The 18,928-nt window shown below is 34.3% G+C and overlaps 2 protein-coding genes and 1 pseudogene across 5 annotated transcripts; 1 reads left to right on the plus strand and 2 right to left on the minus strand.

Moving 5' to 3' along the window:
• Positions 1-311: 311 nt before the first annotated feature.
• Positions 312-3,872, minus strand: LOC149495894 (uncharacterized). The gene is made up of 2 exons (XM_089722369.1): positions 1,090-3,872; positions 312-1,000 (listed from the first exon to the last, which is right to left on the minus strand). Exons 1-2 carry the CDS (start codon positions 3,767-3,769, stop codon positions 618-620), a joined length of 3,063 nt encoding a protein of 1,020 aa, XP_089578495.1. The 5' UTR covers positions 3,770-3,872; the 3' UTR covers positions 312-617.
• A 1,027-nt stretch (positions 3,873-4,899) lies between these two features.
• LOC149495895 (uncharacterized) lies at positions 4,900-12,492 on the plus strand. 3 transcript variants are annotated; one of them, XM_089722993.1, is made up of 8 exons: positions 4,900-5,089; positions 5,320-5,412; positions 5,503-5,601; positions 6,270-6,311; positions 6,447-6,678; positions 6,787-10,664; positions 10,795-10,879; positions 12,282-12,492. In XM_089722993.1, exons 1-6 carry the CDS (start codon positions 4,967-4,969, stop codon positions 7,086-7,088), a joined length of 891 nt encoding a protein of 296 aa, XP_089579119.1. In that variant the 5' UTR covers positions 4,900-4,966; the 3' UTR covers positions 7,089-10,664; positions 10,795-10,879; positions 12,282-12,492. The 3 variants fall into 3 exon arrangements, with proteins under 3 accessions (XP_089579119.1, XP_089579121.1, XP_089579120.1); XM_089722995.1 differs by lacking the exon at positions 5,320-5,412 and having other exon boundaries at positions 5,499-5,601; XM_089722994.1 differs by lacking the exon at positions 5,320-5,412.
• On the minus strand, positions 8,991-15,037 carry LOC149495896 (putative receptor-like protein kinase At3g47110 pseudogene; annotated as a pseudogene). Its single transcript, XR_016321381.1, has 3 exons — positions 12,895-15,037; positions 9,465-10,022; positions 8,991-9,376 (listed from the first exon to the last, which is right to left on the minus strand). The product of XR_016321381.1 is annotated as a putative receptor-like protein kinase At3g47110 pseudogene (transcript).
• Between the last annotated feature and the right edge of the window lie 3,891 nt (positions 15,038-18,928).

The raw sequence follows: 18,928 nt of genomic DNA on the forward strand, positions 1-18,928 counted from the left end.
CAGAGTTAAAAGGTTCTCCATACAATGGAAGACTAAAACTGAAAGACCAATATGAGGAATGATTAAGCTATTTAGATTTTGGACCATGAAATCCCATATTATACTGGTAAGCTGATTGATTCAGTCAAGCTAGCCCCCTTATTTTTTTTTGTAAAAATTCTTAATTTATATTATATTTTGTTTGTTCTAGTTGGCCTTTTGTGTTGCATCTGGTCCTACTATAGAAAGAAAATTAATACCAATAACCAATTTGGCAATACATCAAGCTCAAAAAGCCAAGCAATTTATATTTAAAAAAATGATAAGAAACATTATTGAATCTCAAGTTTCAACTAAGGATGCATTTTGACAAATAAATAAATAATAGTTATAGAATATACATAATGTATTTACAAAATGTTTATATAAAATTCTATAACATAGGCTTAACTTCAATCCATAAGGTTCCTTTTTATCAAATGTAATTTATAACTACATCCTCTATCTATTTTCCTCCGGTCTCCAGGTATTTCCATAGAACATGAAACCCCGACTAAACACAGAAAACAGGAACTAAAAACTGCAAGTTATGGAACTTTCCTTCTATCAATTAACAAACAATACTATATATTTCTCATCTATATATGACTAATATTGCTCGCGCGTGCATTTCTTCCTCTAGAGTTTTTTAACTTATCTCTGACCGAATGAAGCTTTATAGCAGCATCACTGATGTCCATCCTGTCTGTAGGTGATTCGGCAGAACAAGAAATTCCAATTCCAAGCATGGAAATCAAACATTCCGTCATAATTCTACCATCTGCTTGGCCTCCTTCAAGGAGAATTGGATCTGCAATCGCATTCACTCCATTTGGTAAAGCTGACTTTACGAATTTGTGAAGATTCCAACCTTCTTTAAACATGTCATCAGTAGGCCTCTTCCTTGTAAACATCTCCAGCAAGAGAATGCCATAACTATAAACATCACCTTGTTTTGAAACTTCACTTCCTAGTCCATATTCTGCAATTCTTATCAGTTAGACATCACATTTTAATCCTATCAAGTTGAAATTTTTCTAAGATGAAAAGTGAAAAGAAAAAACTGCATACCTGGAGGAGCATAACCAATCGTTCCTCGTAATCCAGCAGAACTTGATTGATTAGAAAAATTATTTTGGATGCTATGCGAAAGGAATTTTGCCAGCCCAAAATCACCAATATGGGCAGTCATTTCATCATCGAGAAGAACATTGCTTGGCTTGAGATCGCAATGGACTATTGGAGTCCCGGAACGATGATGAAGATACTCAATTGCAGAAGCAACATCAATTGCAATATTTACTCTCTGAATTAGATTTAAAATCTTGTATCCCTCATGCGTCCTATTTACTTGAACATATGAATGCAACCATTCCCCGAGACTCCCATTGACCATGAACTCATAAACTAGTGCCTTGAAGTCATCGCCCTGATTGTCCACACCCGAACATGCAGTAACAATCCTTACCAAATTTCGATGTTTGATATTCCTTAAGGCTTCACATTCCGCCATGAAACTCTTAGCTGCACCATGATACTGGAGATTAAGAACTTTAACAGCTACGGTTTGCCTGCCTTCATTAAGAATTCCTTTATATACAGATCCAAAACTACCACTGGCAATTAAATTTGTCGAGATGAAGCCATCAGTGGCCTTATGGAGATCGTTATATGACACCTTGGGAACTTTCAGAAGAGGATCATCTGAATTGGATGAAGCAGGTTTTGGTCTGTTCTTCTTAAACCTCAAAAGAACTAGAAAAGACAACACCACAAAAATTGCTCCTGATAGTCCTGTTACGGTCGCAATGATTATCTTTAGTCTCCTCTTGTTGGATCTTTTGAGGTGGCAAACAGGAAGCTGGAACTCAGGTATGCCTGCGCATAGCTTGTTGTTTCCCATTACTGAAGTAATGCTTGTGTTCTTGAAGACTCCATCAGTTGGCAATATACCTTCAAAATCATTGAAAGATAAGTTCAATCGGAGCAATGAATTAAAGCTAGCCAAAAATTCAGGAATTTGTCCAGACAAATTGTTGCGAGAAAAATCCAATTCTTGGAGACCTCTCAATGAACTAAGAGACAAAGGAATGGACCCTTGGAAACTGTTCCCGCTCATGTATAGGTATTCTAGACTAGTGCAGCTCCCAAGACTACTTGGTATCTCACCTGATAACATATTGTCAGAGACATCTAAGGTACCTAAGGCTTTCAAATTGCCTACTTCTGTTGGAAGGGAACCGGTGAAATAGTTTTGTGCAAAACCAGCATAAATTGACAGGGATGAGAGGCCAATAACTTCTGGAGGTAAGATACCACTGAGATTGTTTCCAGAAAAATCCAGCTCTTCCAAATATTTGCAATTAGCTAGGCTTGATGGAATGGTACCCTGAAGGTTATTATCAGCAAAATAAAGTCTATTCGACTTTGTAAGGTTTCCAAGAGATGATGGAATTGGTCCGAAGATCTTGTTCTCATAGAAACTCATAACCACTACATTTTGCATATTTCCAATCCTCTGGGGAATCATTCCTGAAAGCTTGTTGCTTTGAACTTCTAGAATTGCCAAGTTGACCAGATTTCCGATACCAGTTGGAATGCTTCCAGATATTTGATTTTTATTTAGACGAAAAATTTCAAGATTGGATGACAAGTTGCCAATGCACTCAGGTAAGGACCCTCCAAAGTTATTTTTACTAATATCCAACACCCGTAAAATGCTGGAATTAGTCAAAGAGCATAGAAATCTCAAGTCATCAACTTCTCCATTTCCAAGACGATTGTAACCAATACTAAGCACTTGAAAGTTGAATCTCTCTAAAGGAGGCACTTTTCCTGTGAGAGCGTTTACCTGCAACTGAAGATGGACTATTTTGGAAGCATTAGATATTGAATTAGGAATGGGACCAGTAAATTGGTTCCTAGCAAAACTAAGTTTCTGAAGATTTGGAAGAGTGGTGAACAAATCTGCGGGAAGAAATCCTTCAAAATGGTTAACTCCTATATCCAAAAGTGTAATGGAAGAAAGATTGAAGATTGACGGAGGGATAATGCCAGACAACTTATTATCAAAGACGTCTAAATACTGAAAATTTTTAAGTTGTCCTAAAGCATCCGGAATATTTCCAACAAAGTTGTTGAAAGCTAGAGAAAGAGTAGTAAGAGAAGACAAGTTTCCAAGAAAATGAGGGATAGTTCCTGTTAGATTGTTCTGAAGTATAGAAAGATATTGAAGCTTCGAGAGATAGCCGAGCTCCACAGGAACTTTTCCTATCAGATTGTTGTTTATAAGACTTAAATAAATAAGGTTAGAACATCCAGAAATATTGGATGGAATCTCACCAGTGAGCGAATTATTATACAGGTATAGTGCTTTTAGTCTTCTCAAACGACCAAGTTCAGGAGGAATGTTATGAGTGAAGCTATTGTTTTCAAGGCTTAGTAACTCTAGAAAGCTCAAATTACCAATGGAAGGTGATATGGTGCCCACAAGATTTAAGGAATTGAGGTCCAATACTGTGACCTTCCGGTGCCGGCGGCCACAAGTAACCCCATACCATTGGCAAAAGTGGATGGTGCCATTCCATGAGGTCATGACCGCAAAAGGGTCAGCAGCTATTCCGGCCTTGAACTCGAGCAGGGCTTGTTTATCAGTCTCATTTCCAGGAACTGAGTATGTTCCTGTGACGAAGAACAACAGACAACTAGAAGCATAGATGAAAAAACAAGACCAGAAGCATAAACAGCCCATTAATTCCTGTGGAGTTAAAACTTAGAAGGTTAACTCTACAATGGAAGATTAAAACTTCAGGTTTTTTAGTGACCCTGAAAACTGAGGGAATAATTAATATGAGGATTAAAGCCCATATTTATATTCATACATGACTACTGCTAATTATTTTTAATTCAATTGATTTCATCATTTGCTTTTTTTTTTTTTTCGTGTGAACCTATGAGTGTTTGATCCTAAACTGAAAGTGGGAGACGACTTCTTTTAGAAAGCAAGAGTCAAGTAGCCTCTTGTTTCTTGGTGAAGAAATTTGTCAGGTCAAATCAGCAAATCAGCAATTGCCATTTGTCAGTGCAGGTCAACATATAGTCAACCTTTGTTTTAGAAAGAAATGATAACTTAAAAAATGATTACCGAGAAATCTCTTGGATTTCTTCAATATCTATCATTCTTTGGTTGTGCAACTAAATTGCTAATTGAAATTGGCCAACAAATTGAATTTTCAAGAAAATGATACTGATTTCAATTATTCTAATTAAATGCCTAGCTACTGGTGAAGAAATTTCTTCTTGCCATTTGTTGGATTATTATTACAAAATTAACTTTATTCCACTTTTATATATAATTTATAATTAAATATAATATCAAACATTTTTAATATATATAACCAAAACTCTTATTTAGGAGGGTGTAAAATTAGAATTTAGTTTCAAATTGAATTTTAAATCCAAAAATTTAATATCAGAGTTTCTTTTTTATATACAAATTGAATTGAATCAAACAGTTTTAATTCAATTTTTAGGTAAAATTCATTTATTTTCTATAGTGGAACAAGAAATTAAAATTGAAATTATCTAAATTATAAACCCAAACTATGTCAATTAATTGAATTTCCAAACAAGATTGATTCGATCGTAATTTTTCGAATTTAATCAAATTTTGCACACCCCTGAGCGTAACTTTTCAACAATAACTTATAAAGACTAGACAAGTGCAGTTGGAAGTTGCAAGTGAAGCGCAGACAGAGGTGGCACGTGCTGTACCAACCAAAACAAACCAAACCACAAGAGAGGTTGGTAGCTGAGAAGATGGCATTTATTTTTGGGTTAGTTACCATTATTTCTCTTTTACAAAACCCACATAATAAATATTTTTGTTATTGGTCTTTATATTTTACCTGCAAAATATACAGAATTTTGGTCTTCAGAGTAGAAAGAAATGAGAATGGAGAATGAAAAGACGATGAAAATACTTTGCCTCCATGGATTTAGGACTAGTGGAAGCTTTTTGCAGAAGCAAATTAGCAAATGGGATCCTTCTATTCTTGCTCATTTTGACTTGGTATGTAATTTTCTTCTTTTTAATTTTTTTTTTCCTTGTAAATTGTCAGAACTCTGGAGAGTTGCCATATTACATATTTTTTATGAGTTTGTGTTATCTAAAAATCAATAATTTCAATAAAATTTAAAAGTTCAAAGACTAAAATATAATTTAATTTGAAATTTAGACGCTGTTTATTTCTGTAAAATAACTTGCATAATAAGTATTTTAGAATTATACGCAAAATGTAGAATTTTCCAAATGGAATTTTCCCTGCTGGAGGCAAATCCGATATAGAAGGCATATTCCCACCACCCTACTTTGAGTGGTTCCAGTACAACCAGGTATAATTTATGGAAGAGATAAAAAAATTCTCATTTATTTAGAATTTTGGATACATAATTAATTAGTTTCTGAAATGTTTCACTAGTCAGGATTTTACGGAGTATACAAACCTGGACATGTGCATTTCTTATTTGTGTGAATATATCACAACTAAAGGTCCTTTTGATGGTTTGCTCGGCTTCTCTCAGGCATGTACTGTTGCTCTGCTGCTTCTATTTATGTTCGTAAATAGATTTTAAAGTAATATTTAGTGTTTTGACAATAAGCAAAATATCATTTTTATTATTTTTATTAGAGAAAATTATATTTTCGTCCCAACATATTATGCTATTTTATATCTGTAATTGACAGAAGAATAATTTCATTTAATAGAGATAAACTACAAGGATAAAATAATGTAATTTTTTAAATGCAAAGATAAAGTAGTTAATTCAAAATGTAGAAATAAAATCGTATTTTTTCCTTTTTATTATTTGATAGCATGATTTTTATATTAGTATTTAAAGGCTATAGGAGAATAAAATATGAAGCATTATTCCCTTAACATTTAGCCAAAACAATTAGTATTGTTGAACAGCACCTAAAAATTGTATTTTTTTTTATTAGCAAAAAGATTAAATTTTATAAATTTATAATGTACAGGAAAGATTTATTTTATCCAAGTACTAACCCGAGCCAATAGGCCCCCACATAAACTTAACCTAACTTTGATAACTTAAGTAAAAAGTGTGTTCGATATTATTGTTTGAAGTATAATTGGAAAATATAGACTAGAAATCATTTAAATTTATTTATTTATAATTGAATTCTATCTATCTTAATAATAAAACTTCAATATTAATTATTTTTTATCCAGGGTGCAACACTTTCAGCCCTGCTGCTTGGCTACCAACTTCAGGTAATTTATAATTTTCCAGTTAAAATATATTTGACAATTTTTATATATATATATATATTTGCTTAATTAATTACAACATGGCAGACAATTAATTAAATAATTAGCCACTAAAAACATCATAATTTGGTGAAACAGGGAAAAGTTTTGAAGGAACATCCACCTATGAAATTATTCATATCAATTTCAGGAGCAAAGTTTAGAGATCCAAGGATATGTGACATTGCCTATAAGGACATAATGAAGATCAAATCAGTCCATTTTATAGGAGCCAAGGACTGGCTGAGATTGCCTAGTGAAGAACTTGCCACTGCTTTTGATAGCCCTCTAATTATAAGGCACCCTCAAGGACATACTGTCCCAAGACTTGGTTATTTCTGCCACTTAATTAATTACTTTTATTTTAATTTAATTTGTTTGGAGTGGATTAGGCTTTCTTGAATTAATTATGTGACAATGTATTTGATGTCACAAATAGACGAGGCAGCCATTGAGCAACTCCGCGGTTGGGTTGCAGAGATCCTTCAACGTCACAATAAAGACTTGATTGAGAAACTGAAGAATGGAGAAGAAGCAAAAATGGATGCCAAGAAAGTGCAAGAAAAGGCTGATGAGAATGAGAAACTAAAGAATGGAGAAGAAGCAAAAATGGATGCCAAGAAAGTGCAAGAAAAGACTGATGAGAATGAGAAACTGAAGTATGGAGAAGCAGCAAAAATGGATGCCAAGAAAGTGCAAGAAAAACCTGATGAGATTGAGAAAGAAGCTGAAGCTGAATAGAATCCTTCATACTTTACAGTTCAAACACATAATATTGAAATGGAATGTGTAGAGAATCAAGTTGGCTCCCAAATTAAGATTTTAAGGTCTGATAATGGGGCTAAATTTACATCCAATTAATTCAAGCAATATTTGCAAGAAGCGGGCATTCACCATTAATTAATAGTAGCTTATACAACCTCGACAAAATGGTGTAAGTGAAAGAAAGAATCGATCTGTGATGAATATGGCGAGATGTCTCTTGTTTGAGAAAAATCTACCCAAAGTTCTTTGGGCTGAAGCTGTAAACACTGCTGTATATCTTCAAAATCGGCTTCCAACCAAAGCTATTGATGGAAAAATTCCTTTCGAAAGCTGGTTTGAAGTTAAACCATCAGTAGGTCATCTCAAAATCTTTGGAAGCTTATGTTCATTTATTCCAAATGCAAAAAGAGGGAAATTGGATCAACGAGCTGAAAAAGGAATTTTAGTAGGCTACAACAGTGAATCCAAAGCCTACAGAATTTTGAATCCTGTTACTAAACAGGTGTATGTCAGCAGGAGTGTCAAATTCGATGGGAAAGGTGAATGGGATTGGAGTAAAATGGAGCCCGGAAATTCTAAATCAGTTCTTGAACAATATCATTTTCAGCAAGAGCAAGAACTTCCAGTTGACAATGAAAATGAATCAGATGAAGATGAGTATGCAATTAGAGGAACCAGATCCCTAGAAGAAATTTACAGTAGATGTAATGTTGTCTCACTTGAACCAACTCAGGTGGATGAAGCCTTAAAATTGCCTGAGTGGAGAGCTGTCATGGAGGAGGAGTTGAAGATAATTATGAATTTTCATCAAGAGAATCCAACTAAAATACTTTGTGACAACAAATCAATTTTTGCTATGGTTAAGAATCCAATCTTCCATGGAAAAACCAAGCATATAAAAATCAAGTATCATGCAATTCTTGAAGCTGAAAAGGAAAATAAAATTCAGATTGTTCATTGCAGTTCTGAAGACCAAACAGCAGATATTTTCACCAAGGCATTGCAAAAACCAAGATTTGAATTTCTTAGGAATAGACTTGGTGTTTGTCTCAACTCTTGCATCAAAGAGCAGTGTTAAAGTTACAGCTACAGCACTTGAAGCTAAAATTGATGCAAGTGTTGTTGACAGTGTTTGGAGAAATTTTGTTAAAGTCATTTAGATTTTGTTGTACGTTGTTCAAGTCAAGAAGTAGGCGAACTACCTTGCTTTTATGTAGGTTTGGTGAACAAACTTCTTTGACTTATGGAAGGTTGGTGAACAAACTTTAGAATAGCTTTAGTATAAATGTCTTCATTATGCTATAATGAATATAATGAGATGTGAATGTTTGTTTTTCCATACTTACAAAATCTGCAGATTTTTCCTTCTCTGCAGAATTTTCCTTCTCTTCCTTAATTTTCTGCTCTTCTAAACCAACATTAACAAGGTCTTAACTTGAATCCATAAGATGCCTATTTATCAAATGTAATTCTATAACTACATCTTCTATTTTCCTCCGGTCTCCAGGTATCTCCATAGAACATGAAACCCCAAGACTGAGCACAGAAAACAAGCATTATTGTTGGTCCTTGCTCTGTTTATACCATGCTACATTTTTGGATCCACAGTATCAGCCATTTTCTCCGGCAAGGTTTTATAGAAATTGTGAAGCATAAACTATCTTGAAACACTGTCATCTGTTGGTCTCTTTTCTGTATCCCAAAACTATATACAGATACTCCTTTGGTATCTAAACTAAAAATTTTTGCAATCAACACTCATATAATTAACCCAAGAAGAAAGAAAGCATACCAAACAATACTATATATTAGTTAACCAACTGCAGTTTATGGAACTTTCCTTCTATTAATTAACAAACAATATTATATATTTCTCATTTATATATGAGTAATATTTCTCAAGCGTGCATTTCTTCCTTGGGAGATTTTTAACTTATCTCTGATCAAACAAAGCTTTATAGCAGCATCACCGATGTCGATCCGGTCTGTTGGTGCTTCAACTGAACAAGAAATTCCAATTCCAAGTATGGAGATTAAACATTCCATCGTAATTTTGTCATCTGATTGACCTCCTTCTTGAATGAGAATTGGATCAACAATTGTACTCACTCTATTTGGGAAAGCTGACATTACAAATTCATGAAGATTCCAATCTTCTTTAAACATGTCATCCGTAGGCCTCTTTCTCGTAAACATCTCCAACAAGAGAATGCCATAACTATAAACATCACCTTGTTTGGAAACCTCACTTCCTAGTCCATATTCTGCAATCCTTACAAGTTAGACATCACATTTTAATCCTATCAAGTTGAAATTTTTCTAAGATGAAAAAAGAATGGAAAAACTGCTTACCTGGAGGAGCATAACCAATAGTTCCTCTTAATCCAGCAGAACTTGATTGATTAGAAAAATTATTGTGGATGCTATACGAAAGGAAATTTGCCAGCCCAAAGTCACCAATATGGGTAGTCATTGCATCATCGAGAAGCACATTGCTTGGCTTGAGATCGCAATGGACTATTGAAGTCCCAGAATGATGATGAAGATACTTAATTGCAGAAGCAACATCAATTGCAATATTCACTCTTTGAATTAGATTCAAAATCTTGTACCCCTCATGCATCCTATTTACTAGAACATGTGGATGCAACCATTCTTCAAGACTCCCATTGACCATGAACTCATAAACTAGTGCCTTGAAGTCATTGCCCTGATAGTCCACACTTGAACATGCAGTTACAATCTTGACCAAATTTCGATGTTTGATATTCCTCAATGCTTCACATTCCGCCATGAAACTCTTAGCTGCACCATGGCATTGGAGGTTAAGCACCTTAACAGCTATTGTTTGTCGTTCTTCATTAAGAATTCCTTTATATACAGATCCAAAACTGTAATGCCCCATTTGTCCTGTGTTTTAATAGTAGTTTACCGGTCTGTGAATAGTACCACCGGTTCGGAAGTTGGTATTATTTTTTGTCCGAAAAAATTACTATTTATGTTTTATATTTTATTTAACATTTTTGGAGCATGTATGCATGGTTTTTATGGGTAGAAAGTAAGTAAGGAATATTTTTGGAGAATTTAGATAATTAGTGAATAGTGAATTATGGTGCTATATTAAGTAAGGAAATTTGAGCAATTATTTTTATGGAGGAAATTTAAGGAATTATTTTTATGGAATAAATTAGAGAGTTTTGTGGAGATAAATAATATTTTGAAGGAATTTAATTGGAGAATATTTGGAGAAAAGACCAAAACACCCTCCAATTTGGAGAAAAGACCAAAATACCCTTAGTTGCTTTATTAAAAGCAACTATCAATTATTGAGCAACACTTTGTCCATCTTCTCCTTTTCCTACACGCCTCCTTCTCCTTCTTCTCCTTCTTCTTCTTCTTCTTCTTCTTCATTTTCTTCAATTCTTACCAAGTAAACACATTAAATTCACCCATCCAACTTGATTTAAGCACTAAATATTAGAGAGTGAAGCTAGATAAGTCATTTTTTGTGACTAATTTCAAGGAATTTGGTGATTTTCCTACTTGGGTCAAGTAAGTGATTTTATGATAATCTCATTATTTTTGGGTTTAGAGTTGTCTTTTAGCATCTACATGCTTAATCATGCTCCAATTACTTCTTTTATTTGTTTTTTTTGTTTGATTTTGAGTTTCTTCCATGTAGAGGGTGGAGAGCCTTCTAATAAGGATAAAGGCAAGACCAAAGCTTGAGAAGCTTTGATTAAAGCTTGTTAAAGCTTGTTTTGAAGGTTAGTGTTCATAAACACACTTACCTTATTCAAAATTTTGATTTTGTGCCTTTATGCTATTATGTGTATATTTTGAGATTTTGTATGAAATGATTGATTTGTTGAATTTTGGTTGCCATTACATGCTCTTGGATGATGTTTGATGAGTATTTATGTTGTGGTGACATTTCTACCTTGTATCTTTGTGGTTCATGTTCCTTTCATGGCTAAAGTAAACTAAATTTGGAAAAAATGTGATTTTGAGTGAGATTTAGGACCATTTTTCAATCCTTTCTAATTTCCATCTGTGTCTGAGTCCTTCATAAAAGCTGTAGGTCTATGTCTTAGCTTTCCAACCCATCCTCTTGTGTCCAATTTGGAGATATATAACTCAACTTATGGCTGAAACACCCAAACTGACTCTGTTTGTGTCGGGCCACTTGCATCACTGAATTGAGTGCCCATTTTGACCACTATAATGACAAGATTAGGTTCTGAGGTCTTCATAAAAGTTGTTTCCCTATGTCTTGAGAATTCTCTCGTTCTGAATTGGTTTAATTTGAGTTTGGGGTTTAGTAGGAATTCAATAAACATTGGACTTGGTTCTGCTGAATCAGGTCTGGCCTGTTAGTCTGTGTTCCTAGCTTTGTTTTTTTATCTTCCATATTGATCTGGGCTGTGATCCCTCATAACATTTGTAGGATTTTGTCTTAGCTTTCTAATGACTCTGATTTCATTTAATTTGGAGACCCATAACTCAAGTTATGTTTTAAAGACACAGCAAAGGTCAATGTTACTTTTATGCTGGAATTTTTCTATGTTAAGTCATTTTGTTTAAGTATGAGAATTTTTATGAATTACTTAAGTGTAAATTAAGTTTTTATTATGAAAAGACTAAAGAACATGAATTTTATGAGAAATGTTTTTGGGCTCTAATATACTTGGTGTGGATTTGATGCATGATTTGATTTTATTATGTATGATGAGCATGCTCGGCATTTGATGCCATTATGATAAGAAGCTATGATCATATGCTAGGCACGTGGGTGTCTTATGTTAGGGCGGACGCGCTCTATATGTTATGAAAAGGTTGGCGACCTAAGGCCATTATGAATAAGCTATTAAAACTTATCTGCTTCTTTTTCTCCTAAGTGTATGTGAGCCCTTGTAAAATAGTTTTAAGGAAGTGAAATAAATGAGATCACATTATGTTAATAACTCGTAGTTTACCATAACTTATTTATGATATCAAATGAATTTCTAAAGCATGATGTGTTGTTGTACATATGTACTGCATGTTCAAATTTAATGATTTTATGTATATAAATGATTTTTAAGTATGTTGTCATCACAACATTGGTTTGTTGTGTTTTATGAGCACCACTGAGTTTTATACTCAGCGCGTTGATTTTATCACGCGCAGGTTGGAGATTGTGCTTGCTGCTTAAAGACCTGAAGAGTAGCATCAGAGCTGAAGAGATCTTTTGGTAGTTACTTAGTATTTTTCTGTAACTAAGAATTATGGCATGTATAATGATTACATTTTTGGAGACTGTATTATTTAATTTATAACTTAAGCATGTTATTGTAAATTATTTTGGTGTATATATATTGGGAGAATAATTTGGAACTTATTTAATGGTTAGAATATTAGATGTTGATATATTTAAATGAATGTATTGAAGTGATGAATATTATAATGTTATTGAGGAACTATGGAGTTATGAAATTATAGAAGTGCTATTGTGTTGTTATTGGAGTTTGATGGGGTTTAGAGTTTGAATTTGGGAGTGCTTTCTATTCATATGTTTGGCAACTTCTATTTTTAGGGGAAACTCTTGCAGTTTTTCTGTAGGATTCTCCCAAATCATTTTCAAAACAAAATATCATTACTTGCTAAACTTATGAATACTAAGTCACTTCTAATTCATAATATGATTGTTTGATTTATATGTAGGTTAGGACGGTGCTTCCGGCACTGAATGTGGCATCCACCGTTGGGTCTTTCGGGATCGAGCGGCGGTTGTTACAAAAACTGCCACTACCAATTAAATTAGCTGATGAGAACCCTTCAGTGGCCTTATGGAGATCTTTATATGACACCTTCAGGAGCTCTATAAGAGAAATTTCTGAATTGGGTGAAGTGGGTTTCTGTCTTTTCTTTTTAAACCACAAAAGTAGTAGAAAAGACAATGCCACCAAAATTGCTCCTGATATTCCTGCTATGGTATCAATGATTACCTTTAGTCTCCTTTTGTTCAATCTTTTCAAGTGGCAAACAGGCAACTGGAACTCAGGTATGCCTCCGCACAACTTGCTGTTTCCCATAACTGCAATTATGCTTGCATTCTTGAAGACTCCATCAGTTGGCACCATGCCTTCAAAATCATTGAAAGATAAGTCCAAATTGAGCAATGAATTAAAGCTAGCCAAAAATCCAGGAATTTGCCCAGACAATTTGTTGTGAGAAAAATTCAAAACTTGAAGACCTCTCAATGAACTAAGAGACAAAGGAATGGATCCTTGGAAACGGTTCCCGCTCATGTATAGGTATTCTAGACTTGTGCAGCTCCCAAGACTTTTTGGTATCTCACCTGATAACATGTTGTCAGATACATCTAAGCTACCTAATGCTTTCAAATTGCCTACTTCTGTTGGAAGGGAACCGGTGAAATAGTTTTGTGCAAAACTAACATAAATTGACAAGGATGAGAGGCCAATAACTTGTGGGGGTATGATACCACTAAGATTGTTTTGAGAAAAATCCAGCTCTTGCAAATAGTTGCAATTAGCTAGACTTGAAGGAATAGTACCCTGAAGCTTATTACCAGCAAAAGAAAGTGTATTCAACTTTGTGAGGTTTCCAAGAGAAGATGGAATAGGTCCGAAGAAGTTGTTTTGATCGAAAATCATAAACACTATATTTTGCAGATTCCCAATACTTTGGGGAACCATACCTGAAAGTTTGTTGTCATCCAGATCCAGATCCAACAAGTTGACCAGATTTCCAATACTAGTTGGAATGCTTCCAGATAATTGGTTTTCATATAGAGATAACTCATCAAGATGGGATGACAACTTGCCAATGCACTCAAGTAAGGATCCACCAAAGTTATTTTTGCCGATATTCAACTTTTGCAAAATGCTGGAATTAGTCAAAGAACAGAGAAATCTCCAATCATCTACTTCTCCACTTCCAAGATGATTGTGATCAGCACGAAGCGTTTGAATATTTAATCTCTCTAAAGGAGGAACTTTTCCTGTGAAATTGTTTCGCTCCAACTGAAGAATGACTATATTGGAAGCATTAGACATTGAATCAGGAATGGGACCGGTAAATTGGTTAAAAGCAAAACCCACGAACTGAAGTTTTGGAAGAGAGATGAACAAATCCGCAGGAAGAAATCCTTCAAAATTGTTGTCTGATATATCCAAATCTGTAATTGAAGAAAGATTGAATATTGAAGAAGGGATAACGCCAGACAACTTACATGAAGCGAGGCCTAAAAAATTAAGATTTTTAAGTCGTCCTAAAGCATCAGGAATGTTTCCAGCAAAGTTGTTTAACGTTGCATAAAGTTGAGTAAGAGAAGATAAGTTTCCAAGAGAATGAGGGATAGTTCCCGTTAGATTGTTCCTAGCTACAAAAAGAAATTGAAGCTTCGAGAGAGAGCCAAGCTCTACAGGAACTCTTCCTGACAGATTGTTGCTCTTGAGACTTAAACGAATGAGATTAGAACATCTCGAAATATTGGATGGTATCTCACCAGTGAGTGAATTATTGTTTAGGTATAGCTTTTGTAGTCTTCGCAAACAACCAATTTCAGGAGGAATATTATGGTTGAAGCTATTGTTTCTAAGGTCTAGTACCTTTAGAAAGCTCAAATTACCGACGTAAGGAGATATGGTGCCCACGAGCTTTAAGGAACTGAGGTCCACCATTGTGACCCTTCGGTGCCGGCGGCCACAACTAATCCCATACCATTGGCAGAAGTTGATGGTGCCATTCCATGAGGTCATGACTCCAAGAGAGTCGGCAGCCATTTTGGCCTTGAAATCGAGCAAGGCTAGTTGATCAGTCTCATTTCTAGCAATTGAGTATGTTCCTGTGATACAAACCAGACAAACAGAAATAGTAGCATAGATGAAAAAACAAGACCAAAAGTACAAAGAGCCCATTAATTCCTATAGAGTTAAAACTTAGAAGGTTATCTCCACAATGGAAGACTAAAACTTCAAGTTTTTTAGTGACCCTGAAAACTAAGGGACTAATATACTATCAGGATAGATAATGCTTTTCAGATCATTAAATCTCATATTAATACTGATGTGAACCCCTACCCCGAATGCTAGGCATATGATGAATATGACTAAGGGCAGAAATGCACGTGAATGTGTGAGTCGCCACCTTATTTAATTATTTCAGGGTAAACTAGGAAAAACCCTAAGTTGACTCTGATTTTAATTAACCTAATTACTAGATTAATTATCCCAATGTTTAAGGCACAGTCTACGAACCCGAGGTGGATCCCGAGACTATGTCATGCTGATGAACTAACCAAATGAAGTGAATGCTTTGCAGGGTGAATGACATGTTTAAGGTGATTTCAACTTGCCGCTCGGGGTTAAATCCCAAACGTGCCTACGTACTTCCGTTTGAATGGAAGATCAAAGTCGACGTAGTTCGATGGGCCTTTTTTAAAGGGCTTTGAATGGGTATGCTTAATGCATGAGTGTGTGTATGCTTTGTACATTTTGTTTAGGCATTTTGTCAAAGAATTGATTGATTTGATTAGGCGTTTGTTGCCAAAAGTGTTGATTGGGCAATTTTATTGCCAAACATTGATTGATTTAAAGCTTTTAGCCGAAAAGAGTGATTTAGGCAATTTGATTGCCAAAATGATTGATTTTAGGCGATTTGTTTGCCTAAAATTGATGTTTGGGCTTATTATTGCCAAAAGATGTTTTGTTGGGCGATTGTCGCCAAAATGATTAAGGCATTTGTGCCAAAAGTGGATATTTGAAGGCTTTTAGCCAAAATGGTTTGATTTAGGCAATTTGTTTGCCAAAAGTGTTGATTAGGCAATTTGTCGCCAAAATGATTAAGGCATTTGTGCCAAAAGTTGGTATTTGAAGGCTTTTAGCCAAAAGATTGATTTAGGCAATTTGTTTGCCAAAAGTGATTATTTGGGCGTTTGTCGCCAAAATGATTGATTTAAGGCTCTTAGCCAAAAGATTGATTAATTTTAAGGCATTTTGCCAAAGCTTTGATTTAAGCGATTTGTCGCTAAAAGTGGTTAATCTTACTTATAGGCAATTTGTTTGCCAAAAATTGATTGAACCGTAGGCAATTTGTTGCCAAAATGTGATTGACTCAACTGTAGGCAATTTGTTACCAAAACGTGATTGATTAAGGCTTTTTTAGCCACAATTATTGATTAATTGGACTTAAGTTGGACTGTTCGAAATAAAGGCGATTACCATAGTTATAGATTAAATAGGCTTTTTAGCCAATATTGTCGGATTTAGGCTTTAACACCACGATTATTAACTAACCGAGCGTTTAAGCTTAATCGTATTTAATTGAGGCAGTTTAATTGCTTAATGGATGACGTGAATGCATTTATGCCAGAATGTGGAGTCGAAGAGAATTTATACAAATTATGCTGAAATTAAATAGACAGGGTTTCGTTATTACCTGAGTCAGTCGTCGGCCACTTCTTAACTCCAGGTTAAGCTCCTCGTTAGGGGAATATTAATTAGTTCAATTTTAGTGACCAATTAACAAAGCAAGAAAGCAATAAAGCTAAATAAAAAATGCAGAAAAGCAGTAAAAGAACCGCAAGGAGCATAGGGGAGAAGGAGCGTCCGTCAACACAGACTGGGTGAGTAAAACTGAGGGCTTCGGGGCTATATTTTTAGGTATGGAAAGCCCACTGAGAACTACTTTTTCAAAGTAATGTCCTTTTTCTTGAGATGGCCATTTGCATGTCAACTTACTAGTCTCTCTCTCTCTTTGTTTTTTTTAGTGCATATTTTCAACAAGTAGCAATAACTTGAAGTTCCTTTCATATTGTATAATATTATAAGAGCAATATTGATAAAGCAATTCATCTCAAAAGTCAAGCTACACCACTCCAAAAAGGGCATAATGGTTTTTTTTTTTTTTTAAATCGTCGATATCCGAACTTCATTATCAGAAAGAGTTTAATTTGATTCGGAGTTTAATTACAGTTAAGACTCCTTGCCCATATCTGCAGGTGCGATTAGTAAGATCGAACCCGATAACTCTTCTTACATGCTCAATTTACATTACCAACTGAACTTGCTTTATTTTATTTGCTTCTAGAGTGAAAAATGAGTATGTTTAATATAAGAGCCTAGTGTGTAATTTTATTTATAGTAAACGAATTAAGCTTGCTTTTCAACCTTTTTATTCTCCAACTTTCCCTTAATTTGTGTCGTTCATATATTTTTCTCAGTAGTTGTAACGTGTAAATACCCATATCTACGTACATGATATGAATGTACGTATTTATTTTATTTTGGGTAAGCTTAATTCAATGCAGTAGAATAACATTCAACCTTAATTTTATTCTAAGATAATAATTATTAAATATTTTTATTATTTTTCAGGTAGAAATTCTATTTTATTTTTACATAACTTCAATCATTCACAAAAACGACCCAAATATACGAAATGGTGTGGCCACTAATTCATGACTTTAGCATTATATTTACGCACTAAGGTCTTTTGATTTTTCAGGTCATTTAGGGTTGTAAGAAAAGATGAATGAATGTAAAAGTGGGTGATATATATTTTATTAATATTTACAATTAAAATTATTTTTCAGTTAACTTATGGTGCATCGAATTGGTTGAATGCATAAATTTACTTAATTTTATCGAATTGGTTGAATGCATAAATTTACTTAATTTTATATAAGGAGAGCATCTTTCAATCAATTGAATACTTAACTCCATTGAAAACAAAAGGGGAAAAAAAACAAAAAAAAAAAAAAAAAAAAAAAAAAGCAAAGCTGTATAGAATAAATTACATTAATAATTTGGACTGCGAATATAATTAACTCTTTAACTTATTTGACAAGTATCCATCATTTAAATATTCTCTTGTGGATTGTTAGAAATTATTATAAACTAATAAACTACAGATCCTTAGAGACAAAATAGGTTTGATTAGTTGAACTCCAGCTTCGAATTATTATTTTTCAATGGAATAATTATATAATTGGTATACGCATTTCTCTTTTAGAACCAAAACTGAATGCACTATCTTGAGAAAAATTCATATTTACCTCTTAAAATTTTCATTTCAAAATGCCTCTAGCGTGAGAAACGTTGTCGGCTCGAATTGACCAGCAACTCAACATGTGAATGCTGAAATCTTTTTGTTGCACTCTGACTCAGAATGACTCAAAAATGGACAAACCAAAATTAAACAAGCTCGCATGCATAAACCACTATCAAACTGTCAAGTACCTACCTATACTCCATCTGTGTCTTATCAGCTCGGGCCCTCCACCATGTACATTAATAAAAATAATAATCGAAACATTGTTCGCTTCGAATTCAACTTAGCACCTGAGAACTTGGAGAAATCATGATAGAGTCAGTAAGTGTTAAAGAAGCTAACTTACAACTTCGTAGGATTAAACCATGAACTTGATTAGGATTAAACCATTGATTTCATTAACTAAGAAAATCTAAGTTTGCTCCAAAATGAAGCAAATTGAGATTAATCTTCATTTGTACCTTTTCAGAGCCCGAAGGCGACGGAATAGTCATTCATAGTTCATACTTCAAACTATGACGCGACTTCGTTTTCTACCTCAAAAGGCAAACGCGGCTTAATTTAAAATGGATTTCTAATAAACGGAACCAATGGGCCTTCTTCTTGGGCTCATATGGTAATAAATGTTGGTTGGACTTGGGCTTTTCTACGGCTTTACTAATTAATTGGCCCAACAACGGGAACGAACGCCTATTAATAGGCCACAGATGTCGTTTGCTTGTTTCTTGTGAACGCTTGTCATTGTTCTCTATCGAACG

Source organism: Jatropha curcas, chromosome 6 (genome assembly GCF_041381405.1).
Source record: "Jatropha curcas cultivar XTBG-Jc1 chromosome 6, XTBG_Jcur_1.0, whole genome shotgun sequence".
Lineage (NCBI taxonomy): Eukaryota > Viridiplantae > Streptophyta > Magnoliopsida > Malpighiales > Euphorbiaceae > Jatropha > Jatropha curcas.

Excerpts from the sequence above, each read along its gene's own strand:
- LOC149495894 (XM_089722369.1), bottom strand. The coding sequence starts at position 3,769 with ATGGGCTGTTTATGCTTCTGGTCTTGTTTTTTCATCTATGCTTCTAGT. Across the intron at positions 1,001-1,089 it reads GATTGGTTATGCTCCTCCAG|AATATGGACTAGGAAGTGAA; the intron begins GTATGCAGTTTT and ends TAAGAATTGCAG.
- LOC149495895 (XM_089722993.1), top strand. The coding sequence starts at position 4,967 with ATGAGAATGGAGAATGAAAAGACGATGAAAATACTTTGCCTCCATGGA. Across the intron at positions 5,090-5,319 it reads TTCTTGCTCATTTTGACTTG|AATTTTCCAAATGGAATTTT; the intron begins GTATGTAATTTT and ends CGCAAAATGTAG. Across the intron at positions 6,312-6,446 it reads TGCTTGGCTACCAACTTCAG|GGAAAAGTTTTGAAGGAACA; the intron begins GTAATTTATAAT and ends TTGGTGAAACAG.